The sequence below is a fragment of the Sorex araneus genome, chromosome X (genome assembly GCF_027595985.1).
Source record: "Sorex araneus isolate mSorAra2 chromosome X, mSorAra2.pri, whole genome shotgun sequence".
NCBI lineage: Eukaryota > Metazoa > Chordata > Mammalia > Eulipotyphla > Soricidae > Sorex > Sorex araneus.
In genome coordinates, this window is record NC_073313.1 from 207,794,953 (window position 1) to 207,808,877 (window position 13,925).

Sequence of the window (13,925 nt, forward strand, 5' to 3'; positions counted from 1 at the left end):
ACCACTTCTGGGAATATATCCTGAAGAAACAAAAAAGTATAGTCGAAATGACATCTGCACTTAGATGTTCATCGCGGCACTGTTTACAACAGCCAGAACCTGGAAAAAACCCCAGTGTCCAAGAACAGATGACTGGTTAAAGAAACTCTGGTACATCTATACAATGGAATACTATGCAGCTGTTAGAAAAGATGAAGTAATGAAATTTGCATATAAGTGGATCAACATGGAAAGTATCATGCTAAGTGACATAAGCCAGAAAGAGAGGGACAGACATAGAAAGATTGCACTCATTTGTGGAATATAAAATAACAGAGTAGGAGACTAATACCCAAGAATAGTAGTATATAATACCAGGAGGTTGACTCCATAGCTTGGAACTTGGCCTCACACGCTGGGGGAAAGTCATACCAAATGGAGAAGGGAACACCAAATAAAATGTGATTGGAGATCCCTCGTGGTAAGGGAAATGAGTGCTGAAAGTGGACTAGTGACCGAACATGATGGCCACTCAATACCCCTATTGCAGACCACAACACCCAAAAGGAGAGAGAACAAATTGGAATACCCTGCCACAGAGTATGGGGTTGGGGGAATGGGACTGGGGGTGGGAGGGATACTGGGTTCATTGGTGGTGGAGAATGGACACTGGTGGAGGGATGGGCTCCCGAACACTGCATGAGGAAAAAACAAGCACGAAATGTGTGAATCTGTAACTGTACCCTCACTGTGAATCCCTAAATAAAAATAACAATAAAAAAAAATTTAAAAATTAAAAAATAAAAAATAAAAACAAAATTCAAAAAAAGAAAAACAGAATGTAATACAATTTTATATATAATATGCCTGAATATATGTGTGTATATTTGTGTGTATGTGCATGTATACATGTCTATATACATATATCTATATAATTTGATAGAAGTCTCTTTTCTTAATAATTTTAATAACAAAATGACTTTATTTTCATAAAGTTGTTCACAATAAAAAAAATTGTATCTTTTGTAATCAATATTTACACAAATTCAGAAGGTATAGAAAATTATAAAAAAATGCTATTGTCCTCCTTTAACTCCGTTTTCTTTTAACCTTAGATTGCTCCCTAGAAGCAGCTTTTTTTAAATATAGAGTAATCCCAATGCAATGTAATGTGGTATGAACATTACCTACAAGCTTTGTTATTTCCTAAAATTGTACATCCTACACTGTCTTCATTTAAAATTTTAATGTTAGATTTAATATTGTCATTCTTAGCAATGCCAGCTACAGTAGTCTACTGAACATATCTTGTCATTTATTGAGGGTCTGAGGGGCATTTATTTGTCCCAATCTGTGAAACAATACTGACAAGGCACACCATTAGCAGTTTTTTTAAAAAGGGGTGGTGGGTACTGTCAAAAGATGACGTGGGGCCAGAGCGATAGTACAGCGTGTATTGAGTTTGCCTTGCAAAAGGCCGACCCAGGTTCAATCCCTGGCATCCCATATGGTCCCCTGAACACCGCCAGGAGTAACCCCTGAGCATCGCCGGGTGTGACGTGACCCAAAAGCAAAAAAAAAATTAAAAAATAAATAAAAGTTGACGTGCCATGCATTGCATAGTATACTGATATGAAGAAAAGATTTAACAACACATATCTTAAAGTCAATGAAATGTTTTTCATTCCCTGAATTTCAAATTGCTTCCTTTATAAATCTGCCTGTTTGGTTTCACAAGTTCCTTTTTTAAAGATGCAACAATTTCCCCTTATCTCACTGACGTGTTATAAACAAAATGATATACCTCCATGACTGGCATATTTTAAGTGCTTCTAACCATCTCCACTGGACAATGTTCCGGCCCAGTGTAGACCCAGGTTTAATAGTCTTTGGTGGTAATATTCATACAATATCACAAATTGAGACATTTAGTTATTATAGTAGACACAGTTCAATGGTTACCAAACTTTTGATGACCTCTTACTTTCCTATGTGCTTTTCTCATCTCATAAATGTACAGTCTATTTAAACCACCCCTCTCGGGTAACAAAACATTTTTTAAAATTCCTCTTTAAAAAACAAAACAGGGGCTGGAGCAATAGCACAGCGGGTAGGGCGTTTGCCTTGCATGCGGCCGACCGGGTTCAATTCTGAGCATCCCATATGGTCCCCTGAGCACTGCCAGGGGTGATTTCTGAGTGCAAAGCCAGGAGTAACCCCTGTGAATTGCTAGGTGTGACCCAAAAAGTAAAAATTAAAAAAATAAAATAAAATAAAATAAATAAAAAACAAAACAAACACAAGTTTCTGATTTTAAGTAGTGAATATGAATCACACCCCCACAATGTGAGGTAGGTTATTACTATGCAGAATATCCTAAAATATAAGTTCACAAAGACCAAATATTTTAAAAACAGTATCCAACATTTATCCCTGGATAAATGAGATCAAAGGGATTTTCACTTTCTCCATTAAAACTTCCGTGATATTTTTTTCTTACCAAATAGACAACAAAATCTTTGTTTTTTGAGCCACACTTGGTGATACACAGGGATTACTCCTGGCTCTTCGATCAGGAATCACTCCTGGAATTGTCTGAGGGACAATTGCTGGGGATTGAATCTAACTTGGCCACATACAAAGCAAGCATCTACCCTGCTGTATATTACTTGGACCCCAAAGAAGTAAGTTTTAATAACTTGCAGAAAACACAATAAGCAAACCGGAAATAAGTCAAAAATAATGTTATTGTGGGAACTTGAATGAGTTTTCCCACAATTCAGAATAAGATTTAATTTTTCAAAGTTCCAAAATTCTGCAGGCCAGCCACAATTAGAAACAAAGCTGGTCATACTGTGTAATACCTTGATCCAGGGAGATACTATGAAAGTAATAGCACATGCCCAACCCAGCACCACATAATGTCAAATGTGACCCTTTCTGCAATATTTGTACATTTCAGTAGTAAGCAAATTCTAAGGAAACTCCTTAAATAAAACTAATTAAATGCATATTACTTTTAATTTTTTAAATCACTAAATGTGGGGCTAGAGTGATAGCATAGCAAGAAGGGCACTTGCCTTGCTCACAGCCAACCTGGGTTTGATTCCCAGTATCCCATATGGTCCCCTGAGCACTGCCAGGAGTGACTTCTGAGTGGAAAGCCAGGAGTAACCCCTGAGTATTGCTGGGTGTGACCCAAAGAGCAAAATAAATAAATCACTAAATGTTTCAGAAAACTTTTCCACTTACCATTAAAAAAAGTTTCCCCCCCAAAAATAAATAAATCTAAACTACAAAAAAAAAGAAAGAAAAATATAATACTAGTACAAAATGAACAGCAAAACACCAGTTCAGCGTAATATGGCAGTGTAATATTCCTACTCTAATATCAGAACAGGAACAAGATTACTGCAATAAAGATCATATGAAATCTATCTAGAAATATCTGAACACCATTTGACACAGTTGGAATATTAAGAGATATTAGTCTCTCTTGTCCTTCAACACTAAAACATGGTTTTTAAAATATCCAAGTTTGGGGACAGTTCTTTTTTTTTTTTTTTAGCTTTTTGGGTCACACCCAGCGATGCACAGGGGTTAGTCCTGGCTCATGCACTCAGGAACTACTCCTGGCGGTTCTAGGGAGACCATATGGGATGCCGGGGATCGAACCCAGGTCGGCTGCGTGCAAGGCAACCGCCCTACCCGCTGTGCTATTGCTCCGGCCCCTCTTTCATTTCTTATACTATTTTTTTTTTTAAAAAAGCCATTAACACGTACTTCACAGTAATGCACTTTTCTACAGATAGGTGAATCATAAATATTAGGTTTTGCTTTAAAGATTTTGGCTGCAATGGGGCCAAAGAGAGGGTACAGATGTTAAAGCATTCTGCCTGGCAGGTGGCTGGCCCCAATTCTATCCCCGATATTACACATGGTCTCCCTATCACTGTCAGGAATAATTCCTGAGCAAAGAGCAAGCACTAACCCTAAACAACACAGGGCATGGCACATGGCCCAACAGCCCCTACCCACATAACAAAGGTAAGGTAATGTCTCTAAGATGTGGAATTATGTGGAAGCCCAGGTTCAATCCCAGCATAGTACTCTGAGCACTGAAACAGCACTGAACGGCCCTGAACAGCCAGCAGGGGCAGTTTTCAAGCTGCCAGCAATGGGAAAAATGTAAAAAAATGTTTCAATAATAATAATTGAAAAAAGTGGGGGGGGGTTGAGAGGGGGGGTGAGAGCAATAGCACAGCTGGCAGGGCACTTGTCCTGCACACAGCTGACCCAGGTTCAATCCCCAGCATCCCATAGTGTCCCCCACAATCACTGCCAGGAGTAATTCATGAATGCAAAACCAGGTGTTACCAAAAAAAGGGGGGGAAGAGAGGGAGGGAGGAAGGAAGATCTGAAAGGGCGAGATCAATGTAACACGGGGTAGGGTGTCTGACTTGCACGTGGTCAACTTGGGTTTGATCCCCGGCATCCCGGTTTCCCGAGTACCAATCAGGAGTATTCCTAAGTGCAGAGCCAGGACTAACCCCTGAGCATCGGTGGATGTGAACCCAAAAGCCAAAAAAAAAAAAAATTATGACTAAATATGCTACAGTGCACTATATGCCATATTTTTAATTTGGTTCTTTTACTTCAATTTTCTCAAACTTCCAAACACTGCTTTAAAAGTGAGGGAATATTTATACTTAGTGGTCTTCTAGAGTGGTTGTTTTCCTTCCTTTCCATCACTCAATAAATTAATACTTTAAAAATCCCCTTTGTGTAGAAGAGGCCAGGCAGTCTGGTGAGCAACGCGGCCGGAGAAATGCTCCGGACCCGAATCCGGGCCAACAACACCAGGGATCCAGACGGAGGAGGTACAGCTGGTACACCTTCTCCGGATGGAACCCTGGCGACACTGAGAAGCAACTAACACGGCTCCGGGTTGCGGGACTGGAACACATCCGAGCCGCGGGGGGGCACTGGAGTGGGGCAGCGCCTGCCCAAACTCCAAATGGTCCCGGCCGCCAGAAGTCCCGCCCTCGACCCACCCTCGGCGCCATCTTCCCACCTTCAACAGAGAAGAGGCCAGGCAGTCTGGTGAGCAACGCGGCCGGAGAAATGCTCCGGACCCGAATCCGGGCCAACAACACCAGGGATCCAGACGGAGGAGGTACAGCTGGTACACCTTCTCCGTATGGAACCCTGGCGACACTGAGAAGCAACTAACACGGCTCCGGGTTGCGGGACTGGAACACATCCGAGCCGCGCGGCCGCGTCCTTTTCTAAAAACTGAAAACATACAATCTTTTAATGACAAACCAATTATCAAATGCTTCCTTAGTAGGGCTGTCTTCCTTGGGGGGAAACTCCAACAACAATAGTGAGTTTTGTTTTGAAATATGGAATGTAAGCAAGGTAGAGAGAAAATGAAGTGAAATTCATCAGTTATACAGTTAGGGGGGCTGTGGCGGGGGGTATACTGGGGATTTTGGTGGTGGAATATGGGCACTGGTGAAGGGATGGTGTGTGAATATTGTATAACTGAGACATAAACCTGAAAACTTTGTAACTTTCCACATGGTGATATAATAAAAATTTAAAAAAAAAAAAAAAATCCCCTTTGCATTTAGTTCAAACAATATGGCTATTTGGTAGCATTTTAGAAATTACTGCTCCATAGTGAGGTACTCGGTGCCATAAACCCTACCTTCTTAAACTGTAGTTCACAACCCCATATGGGAGCACTCTGAATAAAATGTTCTGAAATCAATTTCCAGAATAATTTATTAACAATGAATATTTGATTTGGATACCTTTTCATATACCCATATAATCTGGAGATGCACAAAAAGCTCTCTGGCAAAAAGATGTCATAAGTGAAAAGTTTAAGAAACCTGCTTTGTATCAATCTAAATGTCATGACTGTCACTGTCATCCCGTTGCTCATCGATTTGTTCAAGCGGGCACCAGTAACGTCTCTTTCTCATTGTGAGACTTATTGTTACTGTTTTTGGCATATCCAATACGCCACAGGTAGCTTGCCAGGCTCTGCCGTGCGGGCACGATACTCTCGGTAGCTTGCCAGGCTCTCAGAGAGGGGCAGAAGAATCGAACACTGGTCAGCCGCGTGAAAGGCGAACACCCTACCGCCATGATATGGCTCCAGCCCATGTCACGACTATTGACAAAGCCAAAAATTAGTTTCAAGAGATGTTTTACTTACATATACCATTCTGTAAACTTTCACTCTGTAGAAACATTAGAAACTGGTTTCTAAAAAACTGACTTCATAAGTCCGTCATATTCCTCCAGTAGTTCTCTCAAAAGTCCCTTGTCTCAGAATTTGTTTTAATTCCTTGAGTTGCCAGGGATGAAACCCAGAGATCGATACATACAAGACAGGCACTCGACCATGACTCCTGAGTCACATCCAAAGCCTCAGGAACTGTTTTTAAACTCTTAAATATTAAGTTTCAAGTTTTTGGCTTTTGCTCACATACTTGTATACATGCACTTTGTATGTACATATGTGTGTGTGTGTGTGTGTGTGTGTGTGTATGGTTTGGGGCCAGAGTTAAGAGTACAGTAGATAGGGTCCTTGCCTTGCATGTCGGCTGACCCCGATTTGTTAAACATTCCATATGGTACCATGCGTACTGTCCGGTTAATTCCTGACTGCAAAGTCAGGAGTAGCACCATCAGTGGCCCAAAAAGCAAATAAAGTACATCTATATGGGGCCAGAGAGACAGTACAGGGTTAAGGTGCCTGGCATAAATACGTCCTGGTAGGATCTCCAGATTGGCATATGCCCCCCAGCTTCACCAGGAGTTATCTCCACACAGAGGGCCAGGAATAAGCTCTGAGTGCTGCTGAGTACAGCTCCAAACAACTACTCTGCCTCATTAAGAACATTCTTCAATTCACCTTGCATTTTTTCTTTAACTGCCAAGTACATGACATGGCCACAAAAAATAAAATGACAAGTGGTGCCAGTGCTTTGATTTGTGCTAAGACAAAAAAGCAGCTTGCATCAGTGAAAATGTCAACACAATGAAAAAGGCAATAAAAATTGGTTTGACACAAAGCTCCAAGATTCAGGGATCCACCATCATTCCACAAACCATACACTGAGAATTGCTGCTCTAAAACCATAGCTACAGAAGACTCAAATGTAATTAAAGACCTCTAAAAGGATGGAGAGGTCAAAAGGCTAGAGCACACACATTTCACGTGGGAGGCTAAGGTCTAATCCCCAGCACTGTATGGTTTGATACCCTTGAGCTCTACTGGGATGACCAAAAAAAATTTTAATTCACAAAGATCTTTTATCACCCAATTACAAGTCATAAGTTCTAACAATGTATCAAATTTATCAAAAGGAAAAAAAACTTAATATTGCAGTAAGAATGACTTCAACTAATTAAAATACCCCAATTTAAAAGCCTGAGATATTGAGTCATTAAAAGTTTGTGTTAGTATAATCTCCACAAAAACTCAAATACAATGTAGAATAAAGGATTTAGTGCACAACAAGGCATTCAGTAACACATCATGTAAATAACGATAAGGTAATAATGATATCCTTTCAGAACTGTACTTGTACAACATTCAATGAACAGAATTCTGCAAATTCCATTCATGTCATCAGTGTATTTGAAAATAGCACAACTAAGTTTAATGACCACTACACACTTACAAATAAACTCTCAAAATAGAGAACCAAAGCGTATTGTTAACAATTCAAGAGTCCAAATTTACTTGAGGAAATAGTTCAAGTAGCAGCTAGCAAGTGAATCAGACAGTGTAAATTATCTTTACTCCCAGTTCCCCAACCTATTCCCCTATCAAAAACAGCACATGAAACATTTAACCTACATCAGAAGGATATCCAGGACGCCCCCACCCACCAAACAGAAATTTTATAATGCCCTAATCAGGTGTGAAGAAAGTATATAAAAGTGAGTTAAGGAAACTAAAATATTGGAGAGTAAATCCTTGACATTAGAAACTACGTATTTCATGAAGTACAATTTAGAAGACATCTTAATGACTACATTTTTCATACAAACACATGAAGTTGGCCTGATGCTGATAAAAAACTTAAAGCAAAAACTTTCCCTACGAACATCAATCAATAACCTTAACTATGGATTAACTTGAGTTATAACTCACCTGAAGGACTGTCTGCGTTCTCTCCAGGATGTAGCTGTATACCAGTAGAATCTATAGAGTTAACTGTAACTGTCTGTAGATTTGGCAACTGACCAGTGCTTAAACTAACTGGAGTTGAAGTCAAGGCTCCACCTGCTGCAACTTGACCAAGCGTGAGTGTCTGAACAGGTGTCAAAGTTATTTGTTGGGCAGCAGTATTATGTATTTGCAAATTCTGCAAGTTCTGGACCCCTTGTACTTGAAAAGTTTGCCAAGTTATCTGTCCAGAAGGGGTCACTGTCTGTGCCTGTATCAAAAAGGTTCCAGGATTCAGCTGCAACTGGAGATTTTGCAAAGCCTGTTGTGATATATTTTGACCACTGGCTTGCACACCGTGGATTGTCTGTGGTGTAATACCTTGCACAATTTGGGCTTGACTGGTTGGCTGCTGAGACTCTTGAAGCTGTAGATGTGTAGGCTGTGCTGTAGAAACCTGAATATTCTGAGCCTGAGTCTCTTCAGAAACAGGCGACTGGATATAATTTCCCTGAAGATCTGAAGAATGGACTTGTCCACTAGACGTAGTCAAGCTGTTTGTGTTTTGTTGCAAAATACCTGTACTATCTATAGTAACAGGTAGCTGTGATGAAGAGGATGTTGGCACAAATAAATCTGTATCAGTATTAGTTTCATTAATATCAGGAGAAACTCGCTCACCAGTCCTTTCTGAATTGTCTGAACTATCCATAGCTTGTCCTGTATTTATCAAATGTCCATCGGCATTAATGCCTGCAGTCATTGTCTGAGAACTGCCCGAGAGTCCCAAAGAATCTAGATCGACACTATTGATTGGTACAAAGGTAATATTTCCTGGCAGACCAAGAGGCACATTAGCAACTACTTGAGTTTGGCCAGGAAAAGATGAATCACCAATTGCAACTCCCTGGACCTGGACTTGACCAGTCTGTGGCATAAGATTCTGGATATTAGCAGGAGGTGTTCCAGAAGCAAGCAAAGTTTGATTAGAGCCAGGAATGATCTGAATTTGACCACTTTCTTGATTTATACCCCCATTATCTGACGAACCTGTGAAACCAATCTGAACCTGCTGACTATCTGTTGACTCAATCTGCGGTATTACTTGATATTGAACATTGGACACTGTACCATTTGATGAATCTGATCCTGGTGCAACTGAAAATATTTGTTGATTCTGCAAATTCTGAAGGGGAAGGACATACTGCCCACTTGAAGTAGCAGCACCTGGAATCTGTACTAGATTACCAGCTTCATCTTTTATAGTTGAAGGTGTAGTTGATAAAACCTCCCATCGGTTTGGTGCTCCTCCTAACTGTGCAGAAGCCAAATCACCTGTCTGGGTGAAGAAAAGAAAAGATTTTATGTGGTACATATTTAAAGTAGATTTAAGCCAACCCTAGAAACTAATATAAATTCCATTTCCCAAAAATAAATGTATCTTAATAACACAAAAGTTCATACAAAGGCAGTATCACATAAACAATGATAATTTTCAATTGTTAGGTATTGCAAAGACAATCCATGCTATTTGAGCAGGGAAAAAAGGTCCCATCAGAATAATCTTCAAACTAATCTAATCTTTCAGGTATAATCTCTAATGCTATACAGCTTTAAAAATAAAGTAGTATACCAAAACAGAGTTCAGAATGTTTATGAATGTATAAATGTCACTAAATGGTACATTTTATGTGTGCAAAAATGAAGCATTTAAGTAGTTTCATATTAATTAGAAAGGTTAAAATTTGCATATCATTGCTATGAAAATTAACTGAGACCATTCTTACTGTAGTGGTGTACTCCAGAGTAAACTCATAGCTAGGGCTATTCCATTAGCAATCTATCAAAGTCTTTACTTTAAACCTTCAACTACTTAAAACTTATAATAAAAAAATATATACTATGGCCGAAGAGACAAAATGGGGGTTAAGGTGCTTGCAGTGCATGTGGATGACCCCAGCTCAATTAACTGGCAAAACATACAGTCCCCTGACCATCACCAGGAGTGACCCCAGAGCTAGACAGGAGTAGCTCCTGAGCACCACAGTTGGGCCCCTCCCAAAAAAGTGTGTTTTTAATATGTAGATGCATGTGTGTGCACATAACTTTTTAATATTTTTATGAAGTTCAAGGATATGGGCTTAATGGCAGAGTACCATCTCACATGAACAAGATCTGGAGTTGAACCACTGATAACAACAACAAAAGGTTACTTCCCTGTTACATGGCAAGTTTATGCCTTTAGTATTCTTTGTATTTATAGTGTAATGCCAGGCACAACAATTCACATTCTGCTCAAATACTACTACTACTACTACTACTACTAGAATGTTAGATGTGATGAGTAAAACTGGAAAATTATTAATGTAGAAAACAAGAAAGTTGAAAAAGCTCCTAAAGGCCAATGTCAAAGTGTAAGTGTAAGCTATCTTTGTTTTTTAGGCCACACCAGTGGTACTCAGGGGTTACTCCTGGCTCTGCACTCAAGGATCACTCCTAGCAGTGCTCGGGATCATATACGATGCCGGAGCTGAACCCGGGTTGGCCGGATGTAAGGCAAACATCCTACCTGCTATAATATTACTCTGGCCCTAAGTTTTCTTTTTTAAAAAAGAAATTAACAATTCTTACCATTTGAGATTGCCTTTTTAATACCAAGTACGAAGTACTAAGATAGAAATTTTAAGTTCTTAGCGGGGAGATAGTACAGGAATTAAGGTACCATAGTTTGATCCCTGATACCACATGGTCCCCTGAGTACAAAGTGATCCCACCATGCACTGGCAATATCATCACCTCAGATGCACCCCCCCCAAAAAAAAAAAACCTCACTCACAGTAATTTCACTCTAAAAGAAACTCATTATCTACTACTCCTTACAACAATCCTAGAAGGATTTAGGAGGTAGATGTCATTAATTCCAATTTCAAAGGTAACAAATATTGAGGAACGAAAATCACACAACTATCAGTCAGGACAAATTTTTTATTTTTTTTCTTAAGAGTGGTAGGGATTGAATCCAGATCTTATGCAAGACATGTATATACTTCACCTTTGAGCCACATCACTAGGCCCCAGAACCCAGGCTCTTAAAACACTGGATTTTACTGTCACCAAGACAAGGGTATAGCAAAATATAAAGAACTAAAGACAGGGTAAGAGAGCTAGTATAGCAGGTAGGGCACTTGCCTTTCTCATGGATGACCAGGTTTGATTCCTAGCACTTCATATGCCTGTGCCCCGTCTGTGCACTGAGTACAGATCCCTGAGTGCAGAACCAGGAGACAGCCCAAAGCACCACTAGGTGTGGCCAAAAAACACCCCAAAAAAGGAATTGAAGATCTTATGTGAATTACCATTATTAAAAAATCATTCCATCTACAATTTCTTCTAATTTCACTAATCCCGGTATTCTAAATCCATGCCTCTATTTCAAGGGATCTTTGAATCCTTTACTGACTTTTTGAAAAAAAATTCAACGGGCCCAAACAGTATAGGTTAAGGCACTTGCCTTGCATGCAGCTGACTCCAGCTCAATCCCCAGCTCTACACAGTAACTGAGCAACGCTGGGAGCAAAGTCGGGAGCAATTCCCAAGTAGAGTAGCCCCTGAGAGATGCCAAGTATGACCCAACAATCCCCCTCAACACACACAAGGAAGTTCAATAGGGAAGGAGAACCAAAGGGAGATACAATTTACGGATTCACATAGTCTCAAAAGGAGTATTATGTAACATTCAAAACTATTAAGACAAATACTGTTCTCTCAACATAAATCATTTCACAAAAATTAACATTTCAGGACCAGAAGATATTAATTTTCTTAATAAACTTTACACAATTTTCATGTAGACAACAGGGTTGAAAAGTATATATGCTTCAATGGATAAATCAGTTTACAATTCAAAACATCTGCACATATCTGCCACGATAAAATGTATGAGTAAGCAAATGAGATATCCAATCTCTATCTACAAATGGTTCGCAGTCTAGCCAATGAACTCATTAAAATGTGAACAGTAGTATATACTAGCCATATATCAAAACACTATTTGGGAACACAGAAGATTAGAGGGAAAAAAATCTTTTCACATAATCTTGGAATAAAATTCAAGATTTCATTGCAGCCTGTTAGGATACAGAGATAAAAGCATTAAAAAGATAAAAAAGAAATCCTGCAGAAAAATATATAGTTAGAAGTTCATAAAAGGATCCAGAAAAAGCTCACATTTAAAGAGTTAAATAATGGAGAATAGGAGTAGACATTTTTATCAGTGCTGCTAGTAAGTGGTTTTGTAGATTCTGGCTAACAACTTTGGACTTTATCCCACAGATAATGAAAGAAAGCTATAAAAGGTTTTTAAGCAAGTGAGTAGTGCAATCAGATCTGTTTTATAAAGATAAACTTAAGACCCAGTGAAGGAGACTGAAAAGCAAAAGAGACTCAAGGCAGGAAAATTGAGATCCATCACAAATGTCTAGACCTGAACACTGAAATAGTGGTCTATTTTTCATATATGAAATTTAAATTATGGAGCAGAGTAGTTATCAAGTGGCTGAATGGATACCTTGCATGTATAAGGGTACTAGTATAATACCTTGCATGCATGAGGATAGCAGTATGAGGATACTAGGTTACACGGGGCACTGGGTTTTATCCCCCAGCAGTAGTGCTCCAAGTAATACCAAGAGTGATCCCACAACAAAATTTAAGTTCAGGGGCTGCAGAGATAGTGCAGTGGGTAAGGTGTTTGCCCAGACGTAAGGCAAGCTGACCCAAGTTTGATACCAGGCACACAGTATGGTCCCAAAGCCCCACCAGGAGTGATCCCTAACTAAGCAAAGAGTAAGGAATAAGTCTTGAGCACCACCAAATATAGACCCCCCTCAAAATAAAATAGGTTTACCCAATTATAAATCAAGTAAATTAGGTTAAATAAAGCAATGGGCATTATAACCATTCAAGTCATTCTTCAAGTTTTAATATAGAAATTACAAATTTTGGGACTGGGGAGATAGTTCAGAGGCTAGAACATGTGCTTTGTATACAAGAGGTGCCAAAATATATCCCGGTACCCCCAGCACTCCAGGTGTGGCCCTTATAGCCCTAGCACTACAGAACCTACACCGCCTCATCGCTGAGCCCAAGCACTGATCTAGAATTATTTTTCCCAATAATGGAGACCATTAAACTGAGGAGAACCCCCCCCCAAATCTTTGACAAAACTGTAAACCAGCCTCTTAAAAGAACTTAAGAAAAAGCATAAGGCAGGGGGGAAATGGGGAAGACATATTTGCAAGATAAAAAAAAAATGTAAGTGAAAGACATTCTTTGGTTAACTTAACAATTTTTTAATGAAACAAATATACTGGGTTGGTTGTGGTTTTTCAGGGTTGGTTTTTGTTTCTGTTTGTTTTATGTTTTTGTTTTTTTTGGTTTTGGACCACAAACCTGGAGGTGCTCGGGGGTCACTACCAGAGGGGTGCAGGGATAAAAAAATGGAGTTGTTAGCACGCAAAGAAAAACAATTTAATCCCTTTACCATCTTTGGACCCCAAGTTTACAGGTTTTATATTTGCTTGTTTAGGGGCCATACCTGTCTGAGCTCAGGAAGGGCACCATAATGTGGTGCCAGGGACAGAGCCCACCTTGACCCTGTGCAAGGTAAAAAGCCTTATGCACTTTATCTCTCTCCAACCCTCAAGTTTACTCCAGTTTTTTTTTTTGTTTTTTTTTTTTTTTTGCTTTTTGG

General features: G+C 39.5%; 1 protein-coding gene across 2 annotated transcripts in view; it reads right to left on the bottom strand.

Moving 5' to 3' along the window:
- Nucleotides 1-13,925, bottom strand: part of SP3 (Sp3 transcription factor) — a 59,052-nt gene that overhangs the window by 38,172 nt on the left and 6,955 nt on the right. For both annotated transcript variants that reach the window (XM_055121152.1, XM_055121153.1), the window contains one exon: nucleotides 8,159-9,512. In XM_055121152.1, the coding sequence (XP_054977127.1) occupies nucleotides 8,159-9,512 (1,354 nt within the window). The remainder of the gene's footprint in view (nucleotides 1-8,158; nucleotides 9,513-13,925) is intronic.